Here is a 17,516-nt window from a genome sequence, read left to right on the forward strand (position 1 = left end):
AATTCTTGACTAACCTGATATTTACAAGAAACATGAGATTACAGTCCTGCGTTGGGTTTATCTCCTGCCAGGATGAGTGAGATCTCCAAACCTCTGCTAAATGCCTGATTGAACATAAGTCGAGTCTGGAAGGTCGATACAAAGGGAAACCAAGATAAGATGACGATCGGCACAAAGATGAGCATTCCCATGGCAGCATCATAAAGACGTGCAAGTGACCGCACTGTTTTCCACAGCCGTAGCTTCTTCACCAGGGGCCTCCATGCCACAGCAATCTGATTTGCATGAACATGAAATAATTAAATAATATTTGAGATTACTAAATAATATCTTCATGTTTTAATCCATAGATGGGGACGAAAACAAAAGCAAAGATGCATTTCTCAGATATACCAAAGTTTATGACACCCTGTTTATGAGTTCTTGAGGCATTCTTATCACACTCAAACTAAACCATATGATCAACAACTGTTTATTTATCATTATGCTCTAATTCATGCATTTTGGCACTTTGGCTTGTTCTATGCATCACTTATATTGTGGTTCTCTACAAGTAGTTATTGTGTTAGTTCTTCATCCAGACACTACATGTACAAGCTTGAAGTGCAGGATCAGAAACATGATTCAATGGATAAATCTACAAAGCCTATCACGCCTCAAAAGTCTGGCAAATGATATATTTCTAGTGACTAGGGCCACTTGACTAAAGTCACTGGAAGAGAACACCACATTATTATATTTTTGTGATGGTAAAGAGGAGCTCTTTTAAGCCTGATAACTGCTGCTAAAAATAATATCGAAGCAGCTCAAGCATTTCTAGTATCCGGAGTATATATGTATGCAAGTGTAACCTGTTTCTTTCCTCTTCCTTGACCTCATTTTCAGTTGCAAGTGTATTTAATAATATAATGACATTTTGACCCAAGCTATTTCTCCAACCTGATGGCAACTAAAAGGTTCAACACCATGGCCTCCTATTTGGAATAGTACTCCACCATATCAGGTGTGGTATCCACAGACTAAATATATGCAGTGAATTTGAGAGCTGAAGATATGTCATGCTAGACTTCTGCCTTTTGAATGAATAAGGGAACTAAGTGAACATTTGTTCACCAAAATGAATACATATTTAACATAAAAAAAGACAGCTAAAGTGGTGATTGCTTGTGCAATGTTGCAATACTATCAACTTACTGCTACAGACCAAGTATATCAAGCTAGATTGTCAGGCACTAACAGCTGGTACAGACGATAAAAAAATAACTAAATAGGACGTGAAGTGATCAACTGATATGCTATAAATCAAGATAACAGAAAGAAACAAGAGAGTTTTCATCTGGAGGAAGATTAAAAAAAGACTATGCTGATGTGGTACTTACAGAAAGAATTCCCCAACCAGTGGGTAAAAATGCTAAGATGCACGCAAAGACATCTGGCACAGATAAACTTGTGAGAGCAACTGCCGCAGCTATACCAGCTAATGCTAGAAAGAATGATATGCTTTGGATAAGCCGTAGTAGCAACTGTAGATTTACAGATGCCTTCTGACTGAAGGTAAACACCTGGCAACCAGAAATCTAGTCAGAAACTGAACCTTAATATCATAATACTATCTCACTTTAACATTCAGGAGGCACTCTAGAGACCTGGAAAAGAAGAGTCAGTGCAGCTAGCACAATCCATGACAGACCATACACCTGCAATCAGTAAATAATTTCTTATATTTTCTGTAAGAAAAAATTTCACAAATGATGCCAAATAATTATGTAAAAGCAACTCTTTCTATGCCGTCCTTCTAGAAGGAAACCAAAGGACTTGAGTTGAGAAGAGATTTGTACTATAGGATTTGACAAAAGAAAACCAAAATAATTAACCTGGGAAAAATATTTTCTAGCCAGCACTCATATCCAATGAGATGAACTGTGGAATTGATAGCTAGATAGACCCAGATAGTAAACATAAACAAGAATCATAATATATGGGGCCATGTAAGATCAGTTGCAGTTGAAACCAGATAGAGAGAGGAAAGGTATCCTTATAAATGAAGGTTCTTGATTTAAACGCACAGACACAATTTATAAGAGACCATGGAGCTATTGCTAGGAAGATGGTGTATTCAATAAAGAAAATGGGTGCCCTGATAGAGAGACAGATTAGTCATTGTTTCCTTCTTTTGTTCTTTGTGCAGTATCTTTAATTTAGTGATACGCACTAGATCATAAAGCTAAATTTACCATTGGCTTAACGAAAACTTCACAATGATCATAAAGCTAAATTTAGACCTCCAGGACCAAAATGCGTAAGATAACGATCAATACAAAAGAAATTAACAAATAACGTAAAAATATTTTTACTGTAACAACTTTCAGAGACTACTTTAAATCGATGTAATGGATATAACCATAGGCATAACTATTCTTACATCAATCTAATTGGGAAGATAAAACTCTGATTATGATTAGTCACGTCTTCCAATCCATAGGCATAACTATTCTTACATCAATCTAATTGGGAAGATAAAACTCTGATTATGATTAGTCACGTCTTCCACATAATCAAGGATTAATTACATTTCAGTACCCTGAGGTATAGTATAACTACAAGGGTGATCCCGGAGACTGCATATCTACAGGGGTGACCTGAAATTGTAGTTGTAATAACACAGGCGACCCTGAAACCTGGACAACAAGCAACTCTCAAGGTTACCTGTATGAATACAATCAGTAATCCTAGGGTTACCTTTGTAGATGCAGAGACTCAGGATCACCGGTGTAATTAAGCCATACCTCAAGGCTCAAGGTACAGGTTTGTAATTAATCCCATAATCAATTTACGGACGATTGCAAGCTTTTTACAACTTGTATAACCGAAGACAGTTATTTGGTCTTTGAACTGCTTGATGAATCAGCTAAAAATTTCCCTATTACAAGATCTCTAAAAGATGAGTGAATTGAGAACCAACTACAAAGCATTTATAAAAGTTCCTAAATTAAAGAAAATTAAACCTTTAATTGGAATAAATATTGCTGAGAGGTAGTAGTAGTCACGACTAGTAACTCAATGAATGCGTCATTTTTCGATATTCTGGAGGCCCCACATTCCCAATCCCTTAATCTAGCTCTGTTGTCCCCAATAAAAGAAGAAAACTCTATGCACAGTTGGAAACAGAACTCCTAGTAGGAAAGACTCTTTAAAAGTACTTATTGCATCCCATGTCATCGTAAATACCTATGAAATTAAAATAGAAATTTTACAAGACAACTACAAGACCAACAATGTGTTATGATCTGATAATTTATCAATTAAAACCATGCAGTAAATGAGCGCTACACAGATGAGAACTTCATAATGAACCAGTAAATATACACTAAAAAGTAGATAAGAAATGAATGCATTAGGAAGTTCGAGGTCGCTAAGATAAGAAATGTATGCATTAGGAAGTTCGAGGTCGCTCCTATTAAGGATAGGATTCAAATGGACCAATTGAGATAGTTTGTCCATGTGCGATCAGCTTAAGAAATTATGTCAGAAAAATGACATTTCAAAGAAAGCAACTTAGCCTACTTTAGTCAAAATCTGTACAGGAGGGGAAATCAAGTGCAGCAGAAGGCTCAAGAAAAGGAATGAGTAAGATTTTATGACCTTCACCTGCCAGGCTCCCCCCCCCCCCCCCGTTGATCTCCCGTGGGTTTATTAGATCCATAACAACTAAAAGTTCTTTGAGACATAGGTTGCTTTGGGAAACATGCAGGAGGGCATGAGTGGGTTCCCCGTAGGCTTTCAGAAAGAAAGCTTCTGTTCATTAAATATATACTACAAGGTTACCATGTTTCTTGCCGGTTACATCAACATTGGTGTATTAATATTAAGAGACAGAAGGGAAGATACGTAACAGACAGAGTTAGATGAAAAATGTGATATCAGATGTAATCAAATCATAACAAGCATATGAAAATAGGCAATATTAACTGTACATAAAAAACGTGGCAGGGTGGCAGTGGCTAAATGTTTGGGTGATCTAGGTTGTTTAACTCTTCAATTGATCATTTAATAAATATAAATGTATTTACAGAATGGAAGGGGTTTTACCGTCAATGATGTGTCTGATCCAGTTAAATGCAACTTGTAAACAATGCCATATTGGAAGATAAAAAACCTTAAGCTTAAAATAGTCTCCAAAATCCTCCCACGCAGTGTACGGATATGTACCTGCATTTGCTATAACATAAGAAGATATCCCAGAAGATTGCATCCATTACGAATCAGTACAAATTTAAAATGCATTATATGTCCGCACAACATGATAAAAGGGTGAATCTCTCGGATACAATTTGAACTCAAACCATATTGGTGCAAAAGGAAATGGTGGTTTTTCAAATGATTTGACAGTAACAAGTAACCAAGATGCATGACACAGACAGAAACGGTAAACCCAAAAAGACGCAGGAGCACAACGAAAGCGAGAAAAATTATATGCATGTACGTAGGGCTTGAGAACAAGTTTTGCATTCACTCCAAAAAGTAGGAATTAGTAAATTCACCCCAAACTTGCTTGCGCCCACCATTACTCCTGAAAAGGTAGGGTTGTGTGATAAGGTTTGATCCTCCCAAGGATAGAACTTGAGGTTTGTCTTAAGATTTTTACGCCAACAAAATTTGATGGTTAGCACCATTAAGGGCCACATATGCTATTTATCTCGACCATCTAAGGTATGAATCAAGTGGTACTTTCTTTAACTATTAAGATTTACACAGAACACTGGAACCATTAAATGAGTGGACTGAAAATCTCCATAAACATAACTCCGTATCAATATACATATTAACACGTAATCAGCAGTTAGGGAAAAGTACAGTTTGTTAATAACACAGTACCCCATCTAGTCGTTAAACTTAAATGAGGCAAGCAACATAAGTGTGGTCACCTCTGATTACTTGGTTTAACAACTTACAAGATAAACCTTCACATGATCAAAAACAAAAACAAAAAACAAAAACAAAAACAAAAAAAAAACAAAACAAAAGGAAAGGTAAAACCAGACATCATAATCATAAAGGTTACATCACTTCTAGAACAATGGAAAACTCATCTGAAATACAATGTGAAGAAACTACACATCAAGAACTCGAACAGAACTTTTCTAAATTAATTATAACAATTTTTGGCATTTTGATGGAGTAACCACAAACCAACAGTTAAAACGCATCCATCTTTCTTTCAATATTTATTTCTCAAAACCAATAATTTTGGACCGAAACTAAAATATGTGTTCTTGTTTACCAGTTCCTCTTCCCACCATGCCTCCCAGCTTTCCTCTCCTTTAACCCCAATCCCACCTCTATAAAAAAGCCAGTCTGTCCAGTGCCGGAAATCTTCCACAGTCCTGTAGAGAGAAAAAAGTATCGGCAAGCAGTAATCAATTGTGTATTTCCGCGTGTCAAAGAGGGGAGGGGAGTTTTTTTCTTTTTTTGGGGTGGGGTGTTGAGGGGTTGGGGTTTTTTTTTTGGGGGGGGAGGGGGTTTGGGAGCGGGAAGGACGCGGGGTTGATGTGAAAAAGTTTACGAGCATGTACCAGAGTTTATTATGTATCTGTGGCCAATGAACATGCATGTGATACAGTCACGAGCAAGAGCATGCCATCATTTATTGTATATGTATAGGCCCACATGTCAATGTAAATACACATTTTTAGCACGTGTTGTGCATTGGTGGTTTTTATTTATTTATTTATTTTAATTTTTTTGGGGTGGGGGAGGGGGTGGTGTTGTGGGCGGGAGAGGGTTGTGGAGATTAGGTTTAGACCATCATAAGGGAGAGAAGATGCACTCACTTCTGCCACTCAAACCCTGACGGGTTGAAAATGTATGGAGCAAAAAGCCAAGAGAGTGCCATATACCAACTGCTAATGGAAATTAGGATGTAGGCCACAGCTCCCTTTTTTGTGTACCCATATGCAAGGTACACCACAAGCAGAATTACAACTTCAAGCCTACAGATTGAGAAATATGCATCACAGATGTGCTTACAAAAATTAGAAATTTTAAAGGATAAACTATTACATGAGAAAACATACCCTTTAACAAAATGGCTGCGGGAATAAATTCTGTAATTTTCTGAAAACTTGATGTGGCGAACAACAAAGCCTCTCCCAGTTGCTTGGTACTGTTCAAAATTGATTGGAAATGTTAAATAGATAGTTCTTTTAAACAAGGAAAATATCAAACAAAGAAGAGGAACAGAATTCCTTGCCCTTGCACCACCATGGAGTATTGTTCGGCCAAAGTAATGAGTTCGTGTTCCAAGAGAGAATGTGAAAAAGACAGAGCATAGCTGAAATTGCGTTGTAGTAAAGCTAACAACAGCCTGCAATGGGCAGCATAACTTGTAAGGAAAGGCTAATTCACAAATAACTACTAATCTCCTGACAGTGATTATAGTCACAAATATTTGAGATCAACCAACAAATTAATAACATTCTGTAACTACATTGTCCCACAGAATCCTGAAGAAAAAGCTGACAATCATATGAGTTTTCTGCTAGAGAAGTCTGAAATAAAAGTTTGTTCCCTATACCAGATTTACTAGATAGTCCATAGTGAAGTTTCCTCCCTTTATGTGACAATAGCAACATTGCTAATGCGCATAAGTAACCTAAGATGTCACTTCTGCACGTATACAACCAACTGCCAAGTAATGGATGATTCTAATAGAAGCTATTAACTTGACTCGCATGACAAAATATGCAATAATCAATTATGCGTCCTAATTTTCAAGCATTTTACACATTTTTTAGCATGAGTAACCTAACGCATCACTTAAAGTTCCTCATGTCTACAGCCAATTGTCAACAAATAGATGCTTCCAATAGGAACCTGGCTCGCATAACCCACATAAAATATGCATTAATCAATTGAACTTCCAAATCCTCAAGAATTTTTTTCCTACATTCAATAATGTGAACTGCAGTCCTTCGCGACTTGCAGACGTAGTTATCTCTGCAAATCTCCAAATTGAACATTTGTCACCAACATAATGATTCACATATCTTTACAGGTCATGCTGATGTGGGAGCAAAAGGGTCCAAATTGCGAATTCGGCTTCTCTGGACTGTGTGCATGGCTTTAATTGATCGGACCATAACTTTCTCTTGAGAAGTACAAAAGACATCTCGTTTAAAGTGATCCTTAGATATTTGGGTCTAGTTTCGGTAAAATCAAACTTTGCATAATTTGGAAATCTGCACTGAGAGGTATAGTGAAAATACAGCACGGAGGTCAAGTCTAGATCACATGAAGTCTTTTACATTTTCTAGGTTATTTAATTAGCCAAATGAGTCTATTAGTTTCTCATTGTCACTAAATTTCTTTTAGACTCATGAATCTTCCATGCTTGAAGGTTGTTTCAAGCCTATATATAGTTTTGAAGTCTAAGGGAAAAGTACAGTGTGTTGCGTTTAATTATAGTTAAGCCTTGTGCTTTGTGTTTGCTCTAATAATGTTACATTAAACGTTGGGCGCTTCTAGGCATCGAACTTGGCGCCCAGCGCTTAGTCGCCTAGGCGGGCGCCTAAGCGGTTTCTGGGCGTTTTTTTTTCTTTCTTCATTTAAGTGGTGGTCGATGAGGTTTTGCTGAAGGTCGGAGGAGGTAGTGGAGGTGTTCATATTTGGATGCAATCCACGTAAGCAGACAATGCTCCTCTAAACGCTCGTAAAATTTAGGTGAGCAACCTATATACTGCCTAGGCGCTAGGCGCTAGTTAGGCGGCCTATGTACCGCCTAGGCCTAGGCGTACGTCTAAGCGGACTAGGCGGGGTTTTTTTAAAAACAGCGTGCTCTACATTACATTGGTGAATTCCATTAAGTGTCAGCGCTCTCCTATATCTCTGAGATGGGGTCCTTAGATTGGTGACAGCCATATTTCTCTAGACTGGTGAATCTGTATCTCTAGAGCGGTAGGCTAAACCCCAATTATTGTCATTTATTCTATGGTGGTGTGTCTATATCCTTAAGAGTAACCAACATCATATCCTCATTTCCTCATATTTTCCTTTTATCCACCTTGCTCATACCGTCCCGGCATCTTTTGGTATCAGAGCTCATGGTGATCGTGGCTGGAGGACAACAACAATATTGGTGCAATACTGAGGCAATGCAATCTTCACATCGCCGAGGTGGATAAAGTAAGAATGCAGTCTCAACAACTTCAAGAGGGTCTTGCACAATTAGAAACCCAACGATTTCTGAAGCAACAAAAAGAGCAACATGAGAGTCTACAAGATTTTGATTCCGAGAGGTATTGACATTCCCTTGATGAGAATGAATTGGTTAATTATTTTTATCTTGATCTTCTTTCTCTTCAAGTGCAAAATCTCCACCTCTTTTCGATAATGAGTCACCACCAATCTCTGATGAAGATCAAACAAAAAATATTGTGTATGAAGATCATGGAGAGCCACCAACCATTGATGATAATCCACCTGAATATACCATTTATGATGGGCTTAACGAGGCCATTTTTAATCTTACAAATTTTGGACATGGCACAATTTCATCAAGAAGTGAAGAGATACGCTTAGGTTTTTATATTGGTGGTAAAAAAGGATACTAGAAAAGATAACGAATCTCTACTAATGGTGATTCTTCAAGAATTTTACTATATTGTTCTAGAGGCGATTTTCAACGGTTTTCCACTTATCAAAGGCATAAATATTCTATTGCTCTTGTTCCTGGTATTGCTCTTCCAAATAATCCCACTTACTTTATTAATTTGAAAGAAAGAGAGAAACTGAATCAAGAAGTTGATTCTCCAAGTTTGATCGACATTCAAATATATATCAGGAATCATGAAAAGCATATGATGCGTATTCGCGAAGTTCTTGAAGTCTTAGTCAACTCAGTGAGAATGCATACAACGTTTGAAAGACTAGGACTTACTTCCGCCTTCCATGTTTTAGTCCCGCATTCCTTTAATTTCAGTGAAGAATCAAGGACGATTCTTTTTCCAACTCAGCAAGAATGATGCAGGAGCAAAGGGGTCCAAATTGCAAATTCGGATTCTCTGGACTGTGTGCACGGGTTTGATTTATCTGGTCATAACTTTCTCTAGACAAGTCCAAAAGACATCCTGTTTAAAGTGAGCCTTAGATACTTGGGTCTAGTTTCGGTAAAATCAAAGTTTGCATAATTTGGAAATCTGTGCCGAGAGGTATTGTGAAAATACAGCAAGGGGTCGAATCTGGATCACATGAAGTCTTTTATATTTCCTAGGTTATTTAGTTAGTCAAATGAGTCTTCTAGTTTCTCAATGTCATTAAATTTCTTTTAGATTCATGAATCTTCCATGCTTGAAGGGTTGTTTCAAGCCTATATATAGTTTTAAAGTTTAATGGAAAAGTATAGCATGCTGAGTTTAATTATAGTTAAGCCTTGTCCTTTGTGTTATAAGTTTGATGATATTTAAGCCTATATATAGTTTTAAAGTCTAATAATGGAAAAGTATAGTGTGTTGAGTTTTGATTATAGCTAAGCCTTGTGCTTTGTGTTTACTCTACATTTCATTGGTGGATTTCATTGAGTGTCAGTGCTCTCCTGTATCTCCAAGGTTGTATCTCCACGGTTGGGTCCTTAAAGAGTAGTGACCACCATATTTCTCTAGAGTGGTGAATCTATATCTCTAAAGTGGTAGGCTAACCCCACAATTATTATCATTTATTCCAAGGTAGTGTGTCTGTATCCTTAAGAGTAACTGACATCCTATCCTCATTTTCTCATATTTTCCTTTTATCCATCTTGTCCATACTGCCCCGACAGCACATGCACCCTAAATCAAGGACTTAAACACCCCGTCAATTGATGTGACATAAGTCATGGTTATGGGTACGGGTGCTGGCATGAATACAGATACGGGACATGACAAATTTGCAAAAGGTAGGGTACAAGGACAGAACTGAAACTCATGGACTGTAATCTTAATTCTGAGCAAGATATCCAAAGGATGCATTGAATTTATTCTTCTGAAGGTTGAAACAAACTCGATCTTTTCCCAATAAGTTCAAAAAATGGATGTGTAGTGTAGGATTTATGTCAAAAAAATGTACGTGGAGTTTTTTAAATTAAAACATGCTGTATATTTGAGTTCACGTCTGAAATCTGAATAAATGTATGCATATTTAAGGAGTGTCCATGAAGTATCAGCTAGAAGCAGTGTTTTACATGTCGGCCGACATATCGGATTTAGGGGCCAACCGACACGATATGAAGCTTTTCAATGCGTATTGCGTTTTCAGGGTTCATATCGGATATATCGAGGGATATGTCGGATATGTCGGGCGAATATGTCGGGTGATATATTGGTTATGTCGGCTGATTTTTCAGTTTGAAAAATTGGCTGGTTTTTTTATTTTTTTGGCTATGTTTGTCTAATCAGGTTTGAGTTTAAATTCTTGACTATCTTAATATTACTTAAAAAGACAAAAACCGATAAGTTAAAGGAAATGAAAAAAAAGACCGAAATAATATTTGTCGCTCATCTTCTCTCTCTCCTTCGACATCGCATCGGTCTCTTCTCCGAGCTATTCCTTCAACATCAATATAGGACGATCTTCTCTCTTCTTAACTGCTAATATCGGATTTCTCACATCTTTCCTTCAACGTCAATCCTAAGCATCATAAGTTATTTACTCTTTTATATGTTTAGACAATAGAATTTTTTAAGTCTATTTAGATTTTATTTATGATATTTATATTACACATATGCACACCATCCGATATGGCAATCCGATACTTTTTTCATGTCCCCCGACATATCCCCGATTTCCGCTATCCAACATGAATTTTAGTCATCCAACATGAACCCGATATCCGACGTTTAAAACTTTGACTAGAGGTACGGGTACGACATGTGTCAGGTACAAGTATGTGGCAGGTGTGATAGAAATACCAAGGTAACACAGGATGTAACTAGTAGTTAAAAAATCAATGGTTTTAAAGATTTTTTTTAACAAATTGATCCATAGTGGTAAAAATAAAACCCTAAGCCACTAGAATCAGTTCTTAGTGAGCTTCCAAATATTTAAAATATGAAAATGAAATGGTTTTTATTTGGAACTTCTCAAGATGGGGAAAAAACTAAATATCCCTCTACTTACACATATATGTGCACAAATATAAGCATCCGTATTATGATGTAATGTATGCAGCATTGCTTCATGTCAGCAATTTTGTTTGGTATGCTTGAGTAAATTTCTTGCAGTTAAAAGCTTATTTTAATTATAAAATATGAACAGAGAGAATAAGCAGAATCAGAGAGCAGTAAAGGCATAAGAGGATGCCCCCAAGTATATATATATATGCCTGGCGTTGTGTTGGATCTAGGGGAAGCATTATAGGTAGACTTTGACACCCGCAAATATGCATGACCCGATAATATGTCAGGACATAGAATTTCCGACTCTCAAATACACATGGCTTAAAAGGGTAAGATCTGCACACTGTCAGACAGGTTACAGCACCCTCAACAATGCATGGGCAGGAAAGAGATACTAATTTCGCAGGTCTAGATTTTGGTGAAAGGTTGGCAAAGTAAAAACCAGGTTGGACCCAAATTTATACATATACTAAAGTTAACTCGGATGAACAGTGCTTACCTACAGTTCATCCCAGTTAACTTTAAATATATATATATAAAACAATTATAAGGGTGTGTTTGATTTGGTACAGTTGGATCTGCAAATGCATTTGTAGTAACAAGGTCCAACTACATGTGTCGGAGTTGCATTCTATTGTTTGGGTGACATGTTGATTCCACTAGGTGTGCGATAAAATCAATGTTTGCTTGCATGGAGCTGTAAACACACAGATACATAAATTATGGATTCCTCCTAATATGAATAAGAAAATATAAACTTTTTTAAAAAAATACTTCTTTAACAAAAAAGTAGTTGAATTCTGCCTTCAAATTTTTTGAAAATTATATATTTTATAACTAATAAACTTTGTCCAATATATTTAAAAGATTAATTTTTCTGCATAATATTTTGTGAGTTTCATTTACCTATTTTTATAAATTTTCTTACAAAAATTAGTAATTTCTTCTTATTCATTTTAGAATACTTATCACAAATTTTTCCCGAATTTCATCAATTAAATTCTAGGAACTTGCAAAAATTACAGAAAATGTTTTTTTACCAACAAAGTTATTTTCGTTCAATTTATATTACAAGATATATTTTTTATAAAAAGTTTTGAATTTTGTCTAACATATTTCTTAGTTTGCACCTAAAAATAATAAATTTTTTTCAAGTACATAAAGGGAATGCAATAAAGAGTTTAAGGTCTAAGAGTCTTTATCTTAGAATGCAATAAAGAGTTTAAGGTCTAAGAGAGGATAAATTTGAAGTTGGAACACAAGTTATTTATCCAAAACTATAGAGGAAAAAGTTAAAAAAAAGAAAAAGAAAAATGTCATTGTATCACATGTTGCAACACACATCAATTTGGGTGCTGTTGCAACACATTTATTTTGAAGATTTTTTGTTGTTACAACACTTGGAAATTGTAACACTGCCAAATTAAACTCCTGTGTACCCTGGAGAACCGCATATAGCTCCAACACCATCAAACCAAACATCACCTAAGACACTTAATCAGTGTACAAGCTAGGCTACTGGTACTACTGTCCAATGTCTTTTGGGAAGTATTGGGATCGAGTCATGGAGCGGGCATTTATTTTGTGGCTTTTTTCTTACACCCAAAGTTTTTTATGGCTTTTTCTTACACCCAAAGTTTGACCCCAATTTAGTTTTATACACCCACATTAAAAGTTGGTATTTGCCTGTAAATCCAAAGTTTTACCCCATTCATTTTTTAATGACCTACTCCCAGAATTTGATTAGGATTTTTTATCTATAAATCAAAGTTTTATCCCAATTTATTTTAAGCCCACCCATTTCTGAAGACTCTTTCGCCCATAAACAAAGTCTGAAAGTCTTATCCCTATTTATTTTTAAATGCACCCTCTTCCAGAAAGGATAATTTCTCAATGAACCCAAAGTTTTACTCACATTATTGTTAATCCTACCCACTTCCAAAATCACTACCAACGTAAAAAGCTCGATATATGGTACAAATTAGTATATTGACATAGTTTAATATATATTTGTTGGTAATATGGTGTGTTTTGAACAAAATGCTTAACCTGTTATTTTGTTGGCTCTGTTCTTACTAATATCGCATCATGAACAATAGATGGATTAAACTCAAAGTTTTATCCCCATTTATTTTTAAACTTGCCCACTTCCAAAAGAGTGCCTATAAAAAACTACAGTTGAGTTTAGATTCTTCCAGAACATGTTCCTTTTCTTTCTTAAAAGAACCTCTCGGGTTCCGATGTAGACAGATTTAGGTACACACATACTATTTTTCTTTTTGCCTTTCATTACTTAGTCATTTATTTGATGCAATTACAAACAACCTATTTTAAAACTATTTCCATTGTTCTTTACTATCATTATTCTTCCATCTCATCATCCCCCCCCCCCCCCCCCCAAAAAAAAAAAAAAACCACCCAACAAAAAAAAACTAGTTCTAAAGTCATCCACTTCCAAAGTCATTCTTAGACCTAAAACATTTAATTAAATTAATTTTAAACCCACTTTGTATTCGAGCATTCTGATATTCGGCATATGTTAGTATATTCTGGTGTAACATGCTATACTCTTAGTAATTAGTTGCATGATACATTTTTAAATGGAATGCTCATACTAATGTTGCGGCATTGCGCGAGTCAATTTTGCTTGTAGTCCACTAGAACTTACAAACGTTATCAGATACATCTCGAAATCTTCAGTCTCAACTAAATTTGTTATTGACCTAGGACAGCACATAGGTTCATACAAACAAGGAACCAATCTGTAAGTAGTCGCAGGTCAATTAATTTGACCCTGACTCTGAATGATTTGTCTAAAGTTCCAGATAAAAACCAGGGTCCAATAATGAACATAGTTTGGTTCCGGATCACAGGATAGCCCTAAACATGAAGGCACTTAGTCCTTGAATAATCGACAAACTGTTTTCACAAGGTACATAATGTGATAAGGTACCACGTGACTTCATAAAAGTCATTTATTGAGATTCAGCAAAAGGAATTACTTTGATAACCAAATACATCTTTAGGTGCTAATTACATCAAAATGATTGTAAGACAAACATATAGAGATTTAGGATCAAAGCTTTATAGTAGTATATTATATAATGAAGTGAAAAAGTAGTATACTATATAATGAAGTGAAAAAGTAAAGTGAGAACCTATACCTTCAGAAAACCTTGCTCAAGGATGGAACCTAATATCATTGGAACAGCTGTGAAGAGCCCAATTTGGAAAAGGAACTGTGCATTGAGAGCAGCATCTAATGCAGTGTTATCCAATATATCAGCTCTATCCTGAATTTGTTCGCCAACTCCAGATAAAGCCTGAGGAGAAAAGTTAAATTGTAGTAACGTTTCATGCGACAACTTGAATGATAAAGTAAGAAATGAACTAATAGCTGAGCTTTTATAATTAACATTTATGTTTCAGGAATGTTGGATAAATGATGTCATATACCTGAAGCAGGTAATCTTGTGTATACACCAAGAATATTGACCAAATAAGTATAGAAACGTAAATATAAATACAACATTGTATGTTGTAGAAGCAGATATCCCTCTGAACGAACAGGAAGTTTCAATCAAATGACTCACACTCGATAAGTACAAAATTAAAATCAAGACTACTATTAAGAAAATAAAAGAACTACTACGAATACCTTAGTTCTAAATTTCTGGCCTATGCCACCAACAGTATGGTCCATTTCGAAAGTGGCTCAAGTTCAAGCCTGTGTATTATGAAAAACAAGAACAAATTGTTTTCATCGGTAAACTCTCATCATTGGATTAAAGTCCAACCTCATGCCTCTGGAGGCGCCAATTTATGTTTTAAACTGGAAACCTGTGGTCTATCTAAATATATACTATAGTGCAATCAACTATTGCGCAAATACTGAGGAATGAGAAAGCTTCAATTGCACAATTAAGGTGCCAAATGCCTCTTTTTCATGATAATTTATAATTTTATTATATAGAACCAGCTACAATTATGTAAGTCTTCTACAAATTTCTATCTTCAATACAAGAACTTTACTGGATGAAACGTCAGAGCAAGGATTTCTTAAAGAGGCAAAATTATCCTATATGAGATTTGGGTTAATACAAACCGAATGTGATTAGAGAGATATTAGTTCAAGAACATAAAAAGGGTTGCTAGTGGAACAGCCTGAAAGACAACAGGATATGTGGGAGGTCTAACATAGGCCATGGCCCCCCATAAAGACAGTAGGATACCAATATTGTTCAGCTTATATTTACATAATTGCTTTCCTTCATATAGCCTTCTCTAGTATAGAACTAAATTTTTAATGTTCTATTTTAGTGCACTGTATTCTTATTCTTCTTTCATAACTTGAAATCATAACTTTGTGTTCATATTAATTAAAACAGCACTTACTTTCTAATTAAATCAACTGCTTTTACTTGAGACTTAAAGAACCTTTGCTACATCCTGTGCAAAAAAGATAATTCAATTCTACATTCACTCTTGCTGGAAAGAGTAATTCAAAAGTGGCTACCCAACATGATACTACTCCTATCCAAGAACAACAAACTAGAGATCTTTACCCTGGTTCCTCAATATTTTAGCTTATTTAATTCCTGAGTTCACGAGAACAATTATTTATGGTACCTTATTTGTGCATGAGAATGACTATATTAATTTGGAGTCATGACACACCCCCTGTTCAGGGTGTGGGCAATATCCACAATAACCTATGTTTTGCATGTATGCATCAATAAGCAAAATAGGTATTCGTCTCCAATAAGTATTTGATAGTTCGGCAATTGATGGGCACTTAAAGGATACCTAACATCCAAAAACTTCAGAATGTATGCTAAACATATCAAAGATGTATAATATATGTATCCGAGATTAAAGAGTTGAAGTTCCAACACATGAATGGTAGACCATAGTTTCATGTGACTTGTATGCATTTCATAAAACCTGTCCATCTTCTTAACTTGGAAATCTTTTATAGTAACTGGATTTGGTGACTCCTCAACCACCATTGCAATTAAGTCCACCTTACAGATATACAATCTTCTTTTCATATACATCACTTATATTCACATACATGTTCATACCGTTTCCATATCTCGTATATGTACAAGTGTTATGGGAATGTGAAGATAGTCTCTCTTTACTATAAAGGTGGCCTCAAATGATTTAGCAGGTGTCGTCACATCATTTCAGCCAGGCAAAGCCCCCCATCCCAGTGGCACCTAGTCTGGGATAGCACTTAGCCTAACCAATATGGAGCAATAATTGATTCTTGAGTATACAAATATTATCATTAGATGCAAGAAAATCACAGTCGCGCATACACCACACAAGACTATTCCCACTTTGGTAAGCGACAGTGAAAGCAAGTCGAATTTGGTCAATAAAATATTAACTAATATAATATTAATATGATTTTCGAATCACAACTGTAATTAACGTGTGAAGGTGATTTCAGCACAATTTTTTATTTCCTTTACATATACTTTCAGCATAACGTATGCTACACGGGTACGGTTGCGGATAAAGGACACAACAAATTTGTAAAAGGTAAAATACAGAGACATGACTCACATAACTATATATACATATTGAAATTAGTAAATACATGAGCTTGTTTTGTTTTACATGTCATGATTCATGAAAACTAAAGTTCCTAACATTTTCATGTTTCATTTATTAAGTAGATTATACATAGGGAAACCACTCTTTATTTAACTTGATACCTAAATGGCTCTTTTAAATCATACCTTTGAAATGAGCACGGGCTGAAACGAACTTGACTATGTCTTGCAGGAGGTGGATGTGAAGTATAAGATATACATCCAAAAAGTAAATGATGAGTGTTTTAAACTAAAACATGTATTACATAATTGAATACACGTCTGAATAAAAGCTATTCTTTCAATAGAACAGGATCCTCACATCCACAATGGACCTTCGCGTTGACTACATGACGGGTCCTTCACTCATGCGGCTTTCTGTTATAGATGCAGAATGGTTGGATGGAGTACCCGGTACCCCTCAGTCAATTAGTCTAGCCTACCTTACGAGTCAGATTTTTTCCAGAATTCTTGACTTCTCAAGTCAAATGCAGATTCCAAAATAGTGGATAATAAGGAAATCACCAGTGTCCAAGGATTGTTGGAGTAACCTAGCCCAGACAGATATGTGAGCCAAGACGAGGTGTCGGGGTAACCTAGCCCATAGTTCCTCAGAAAAACAATAAAACTGTAGGGTAATCAAGGAGACATTATTTGAAATTTCAAACAAGAGGACCAATTGTCATGATCTGAGCTTTTGAACTTTAAATAGGCGTTGAAGTTGTATTATGCTTAACTTTAAGAAGATTTATAGGTACATTGTATC

General features: G+C 35.8%; 1 protein-coding gene across 1 annotated transcript in view; it reads right to left on the reverse strand.

The window, feature by feature from the left end:
* The window catches only part of LOC109836581 (callose synthase 9), a 77,383-nt gene continuing 59,873 nt past the window's right edge, over window positions 7–17,516 (reverse strand). Inside the window, exons 43-51 of the mRNA XM_020404530.1 lie at window positions 14,312–14,470; window positions 6,251–6,364; window positions 6,075–6,163; window positions 5,832–5,990; window positions 5,282–5,384; window positions 4,090–4,209; window positions 1,647–1,697; window positions 1,380–1,562; window positions 7–275 (exon numbers count right to left, since the gene is read on the reverse strand). Of these exons, the coding sequence (XP_020260119.1) occupies window positions 39–275; window positions 1,380–1,562; window positions 1,647–1,697; window positions 4,090–4,209; window positions 5,282–5,384; window positions 5,832–5,990; window positions 6,075–6,163; window positions 6,251–6,364; window positions 14,312–14,470 (1,215 nt within the window). The 3' untranslated portion in view covers window positions 7–38. The remainder of the gene's footprint in view (window positions 276–1,379; window positions 1,563–1,646; window positions 1,698–4,089; window positions 4,210–5,281; window positions 5,385–5,831; window positions 5,991–6,074; window positions 6,164–6,250; window positions 6,365–14,311; window positions 14,471–17,516) is intronic.

Source organism: Asparagus officinalis, chromosome 4, assembly GCF_001876935.1.
Source record: "Asparagus officinalis chromosome 4, Aspof.V1, whole genome shotgun sequence".
NCBI classification, from domain to species: domain Eukaryota; kingdom Viridiplantae; phylum Streptophyta; class Magnoliopsida; order Asparagales; family Asparagaceae; genus Asparagus; species Asparagus officinalis.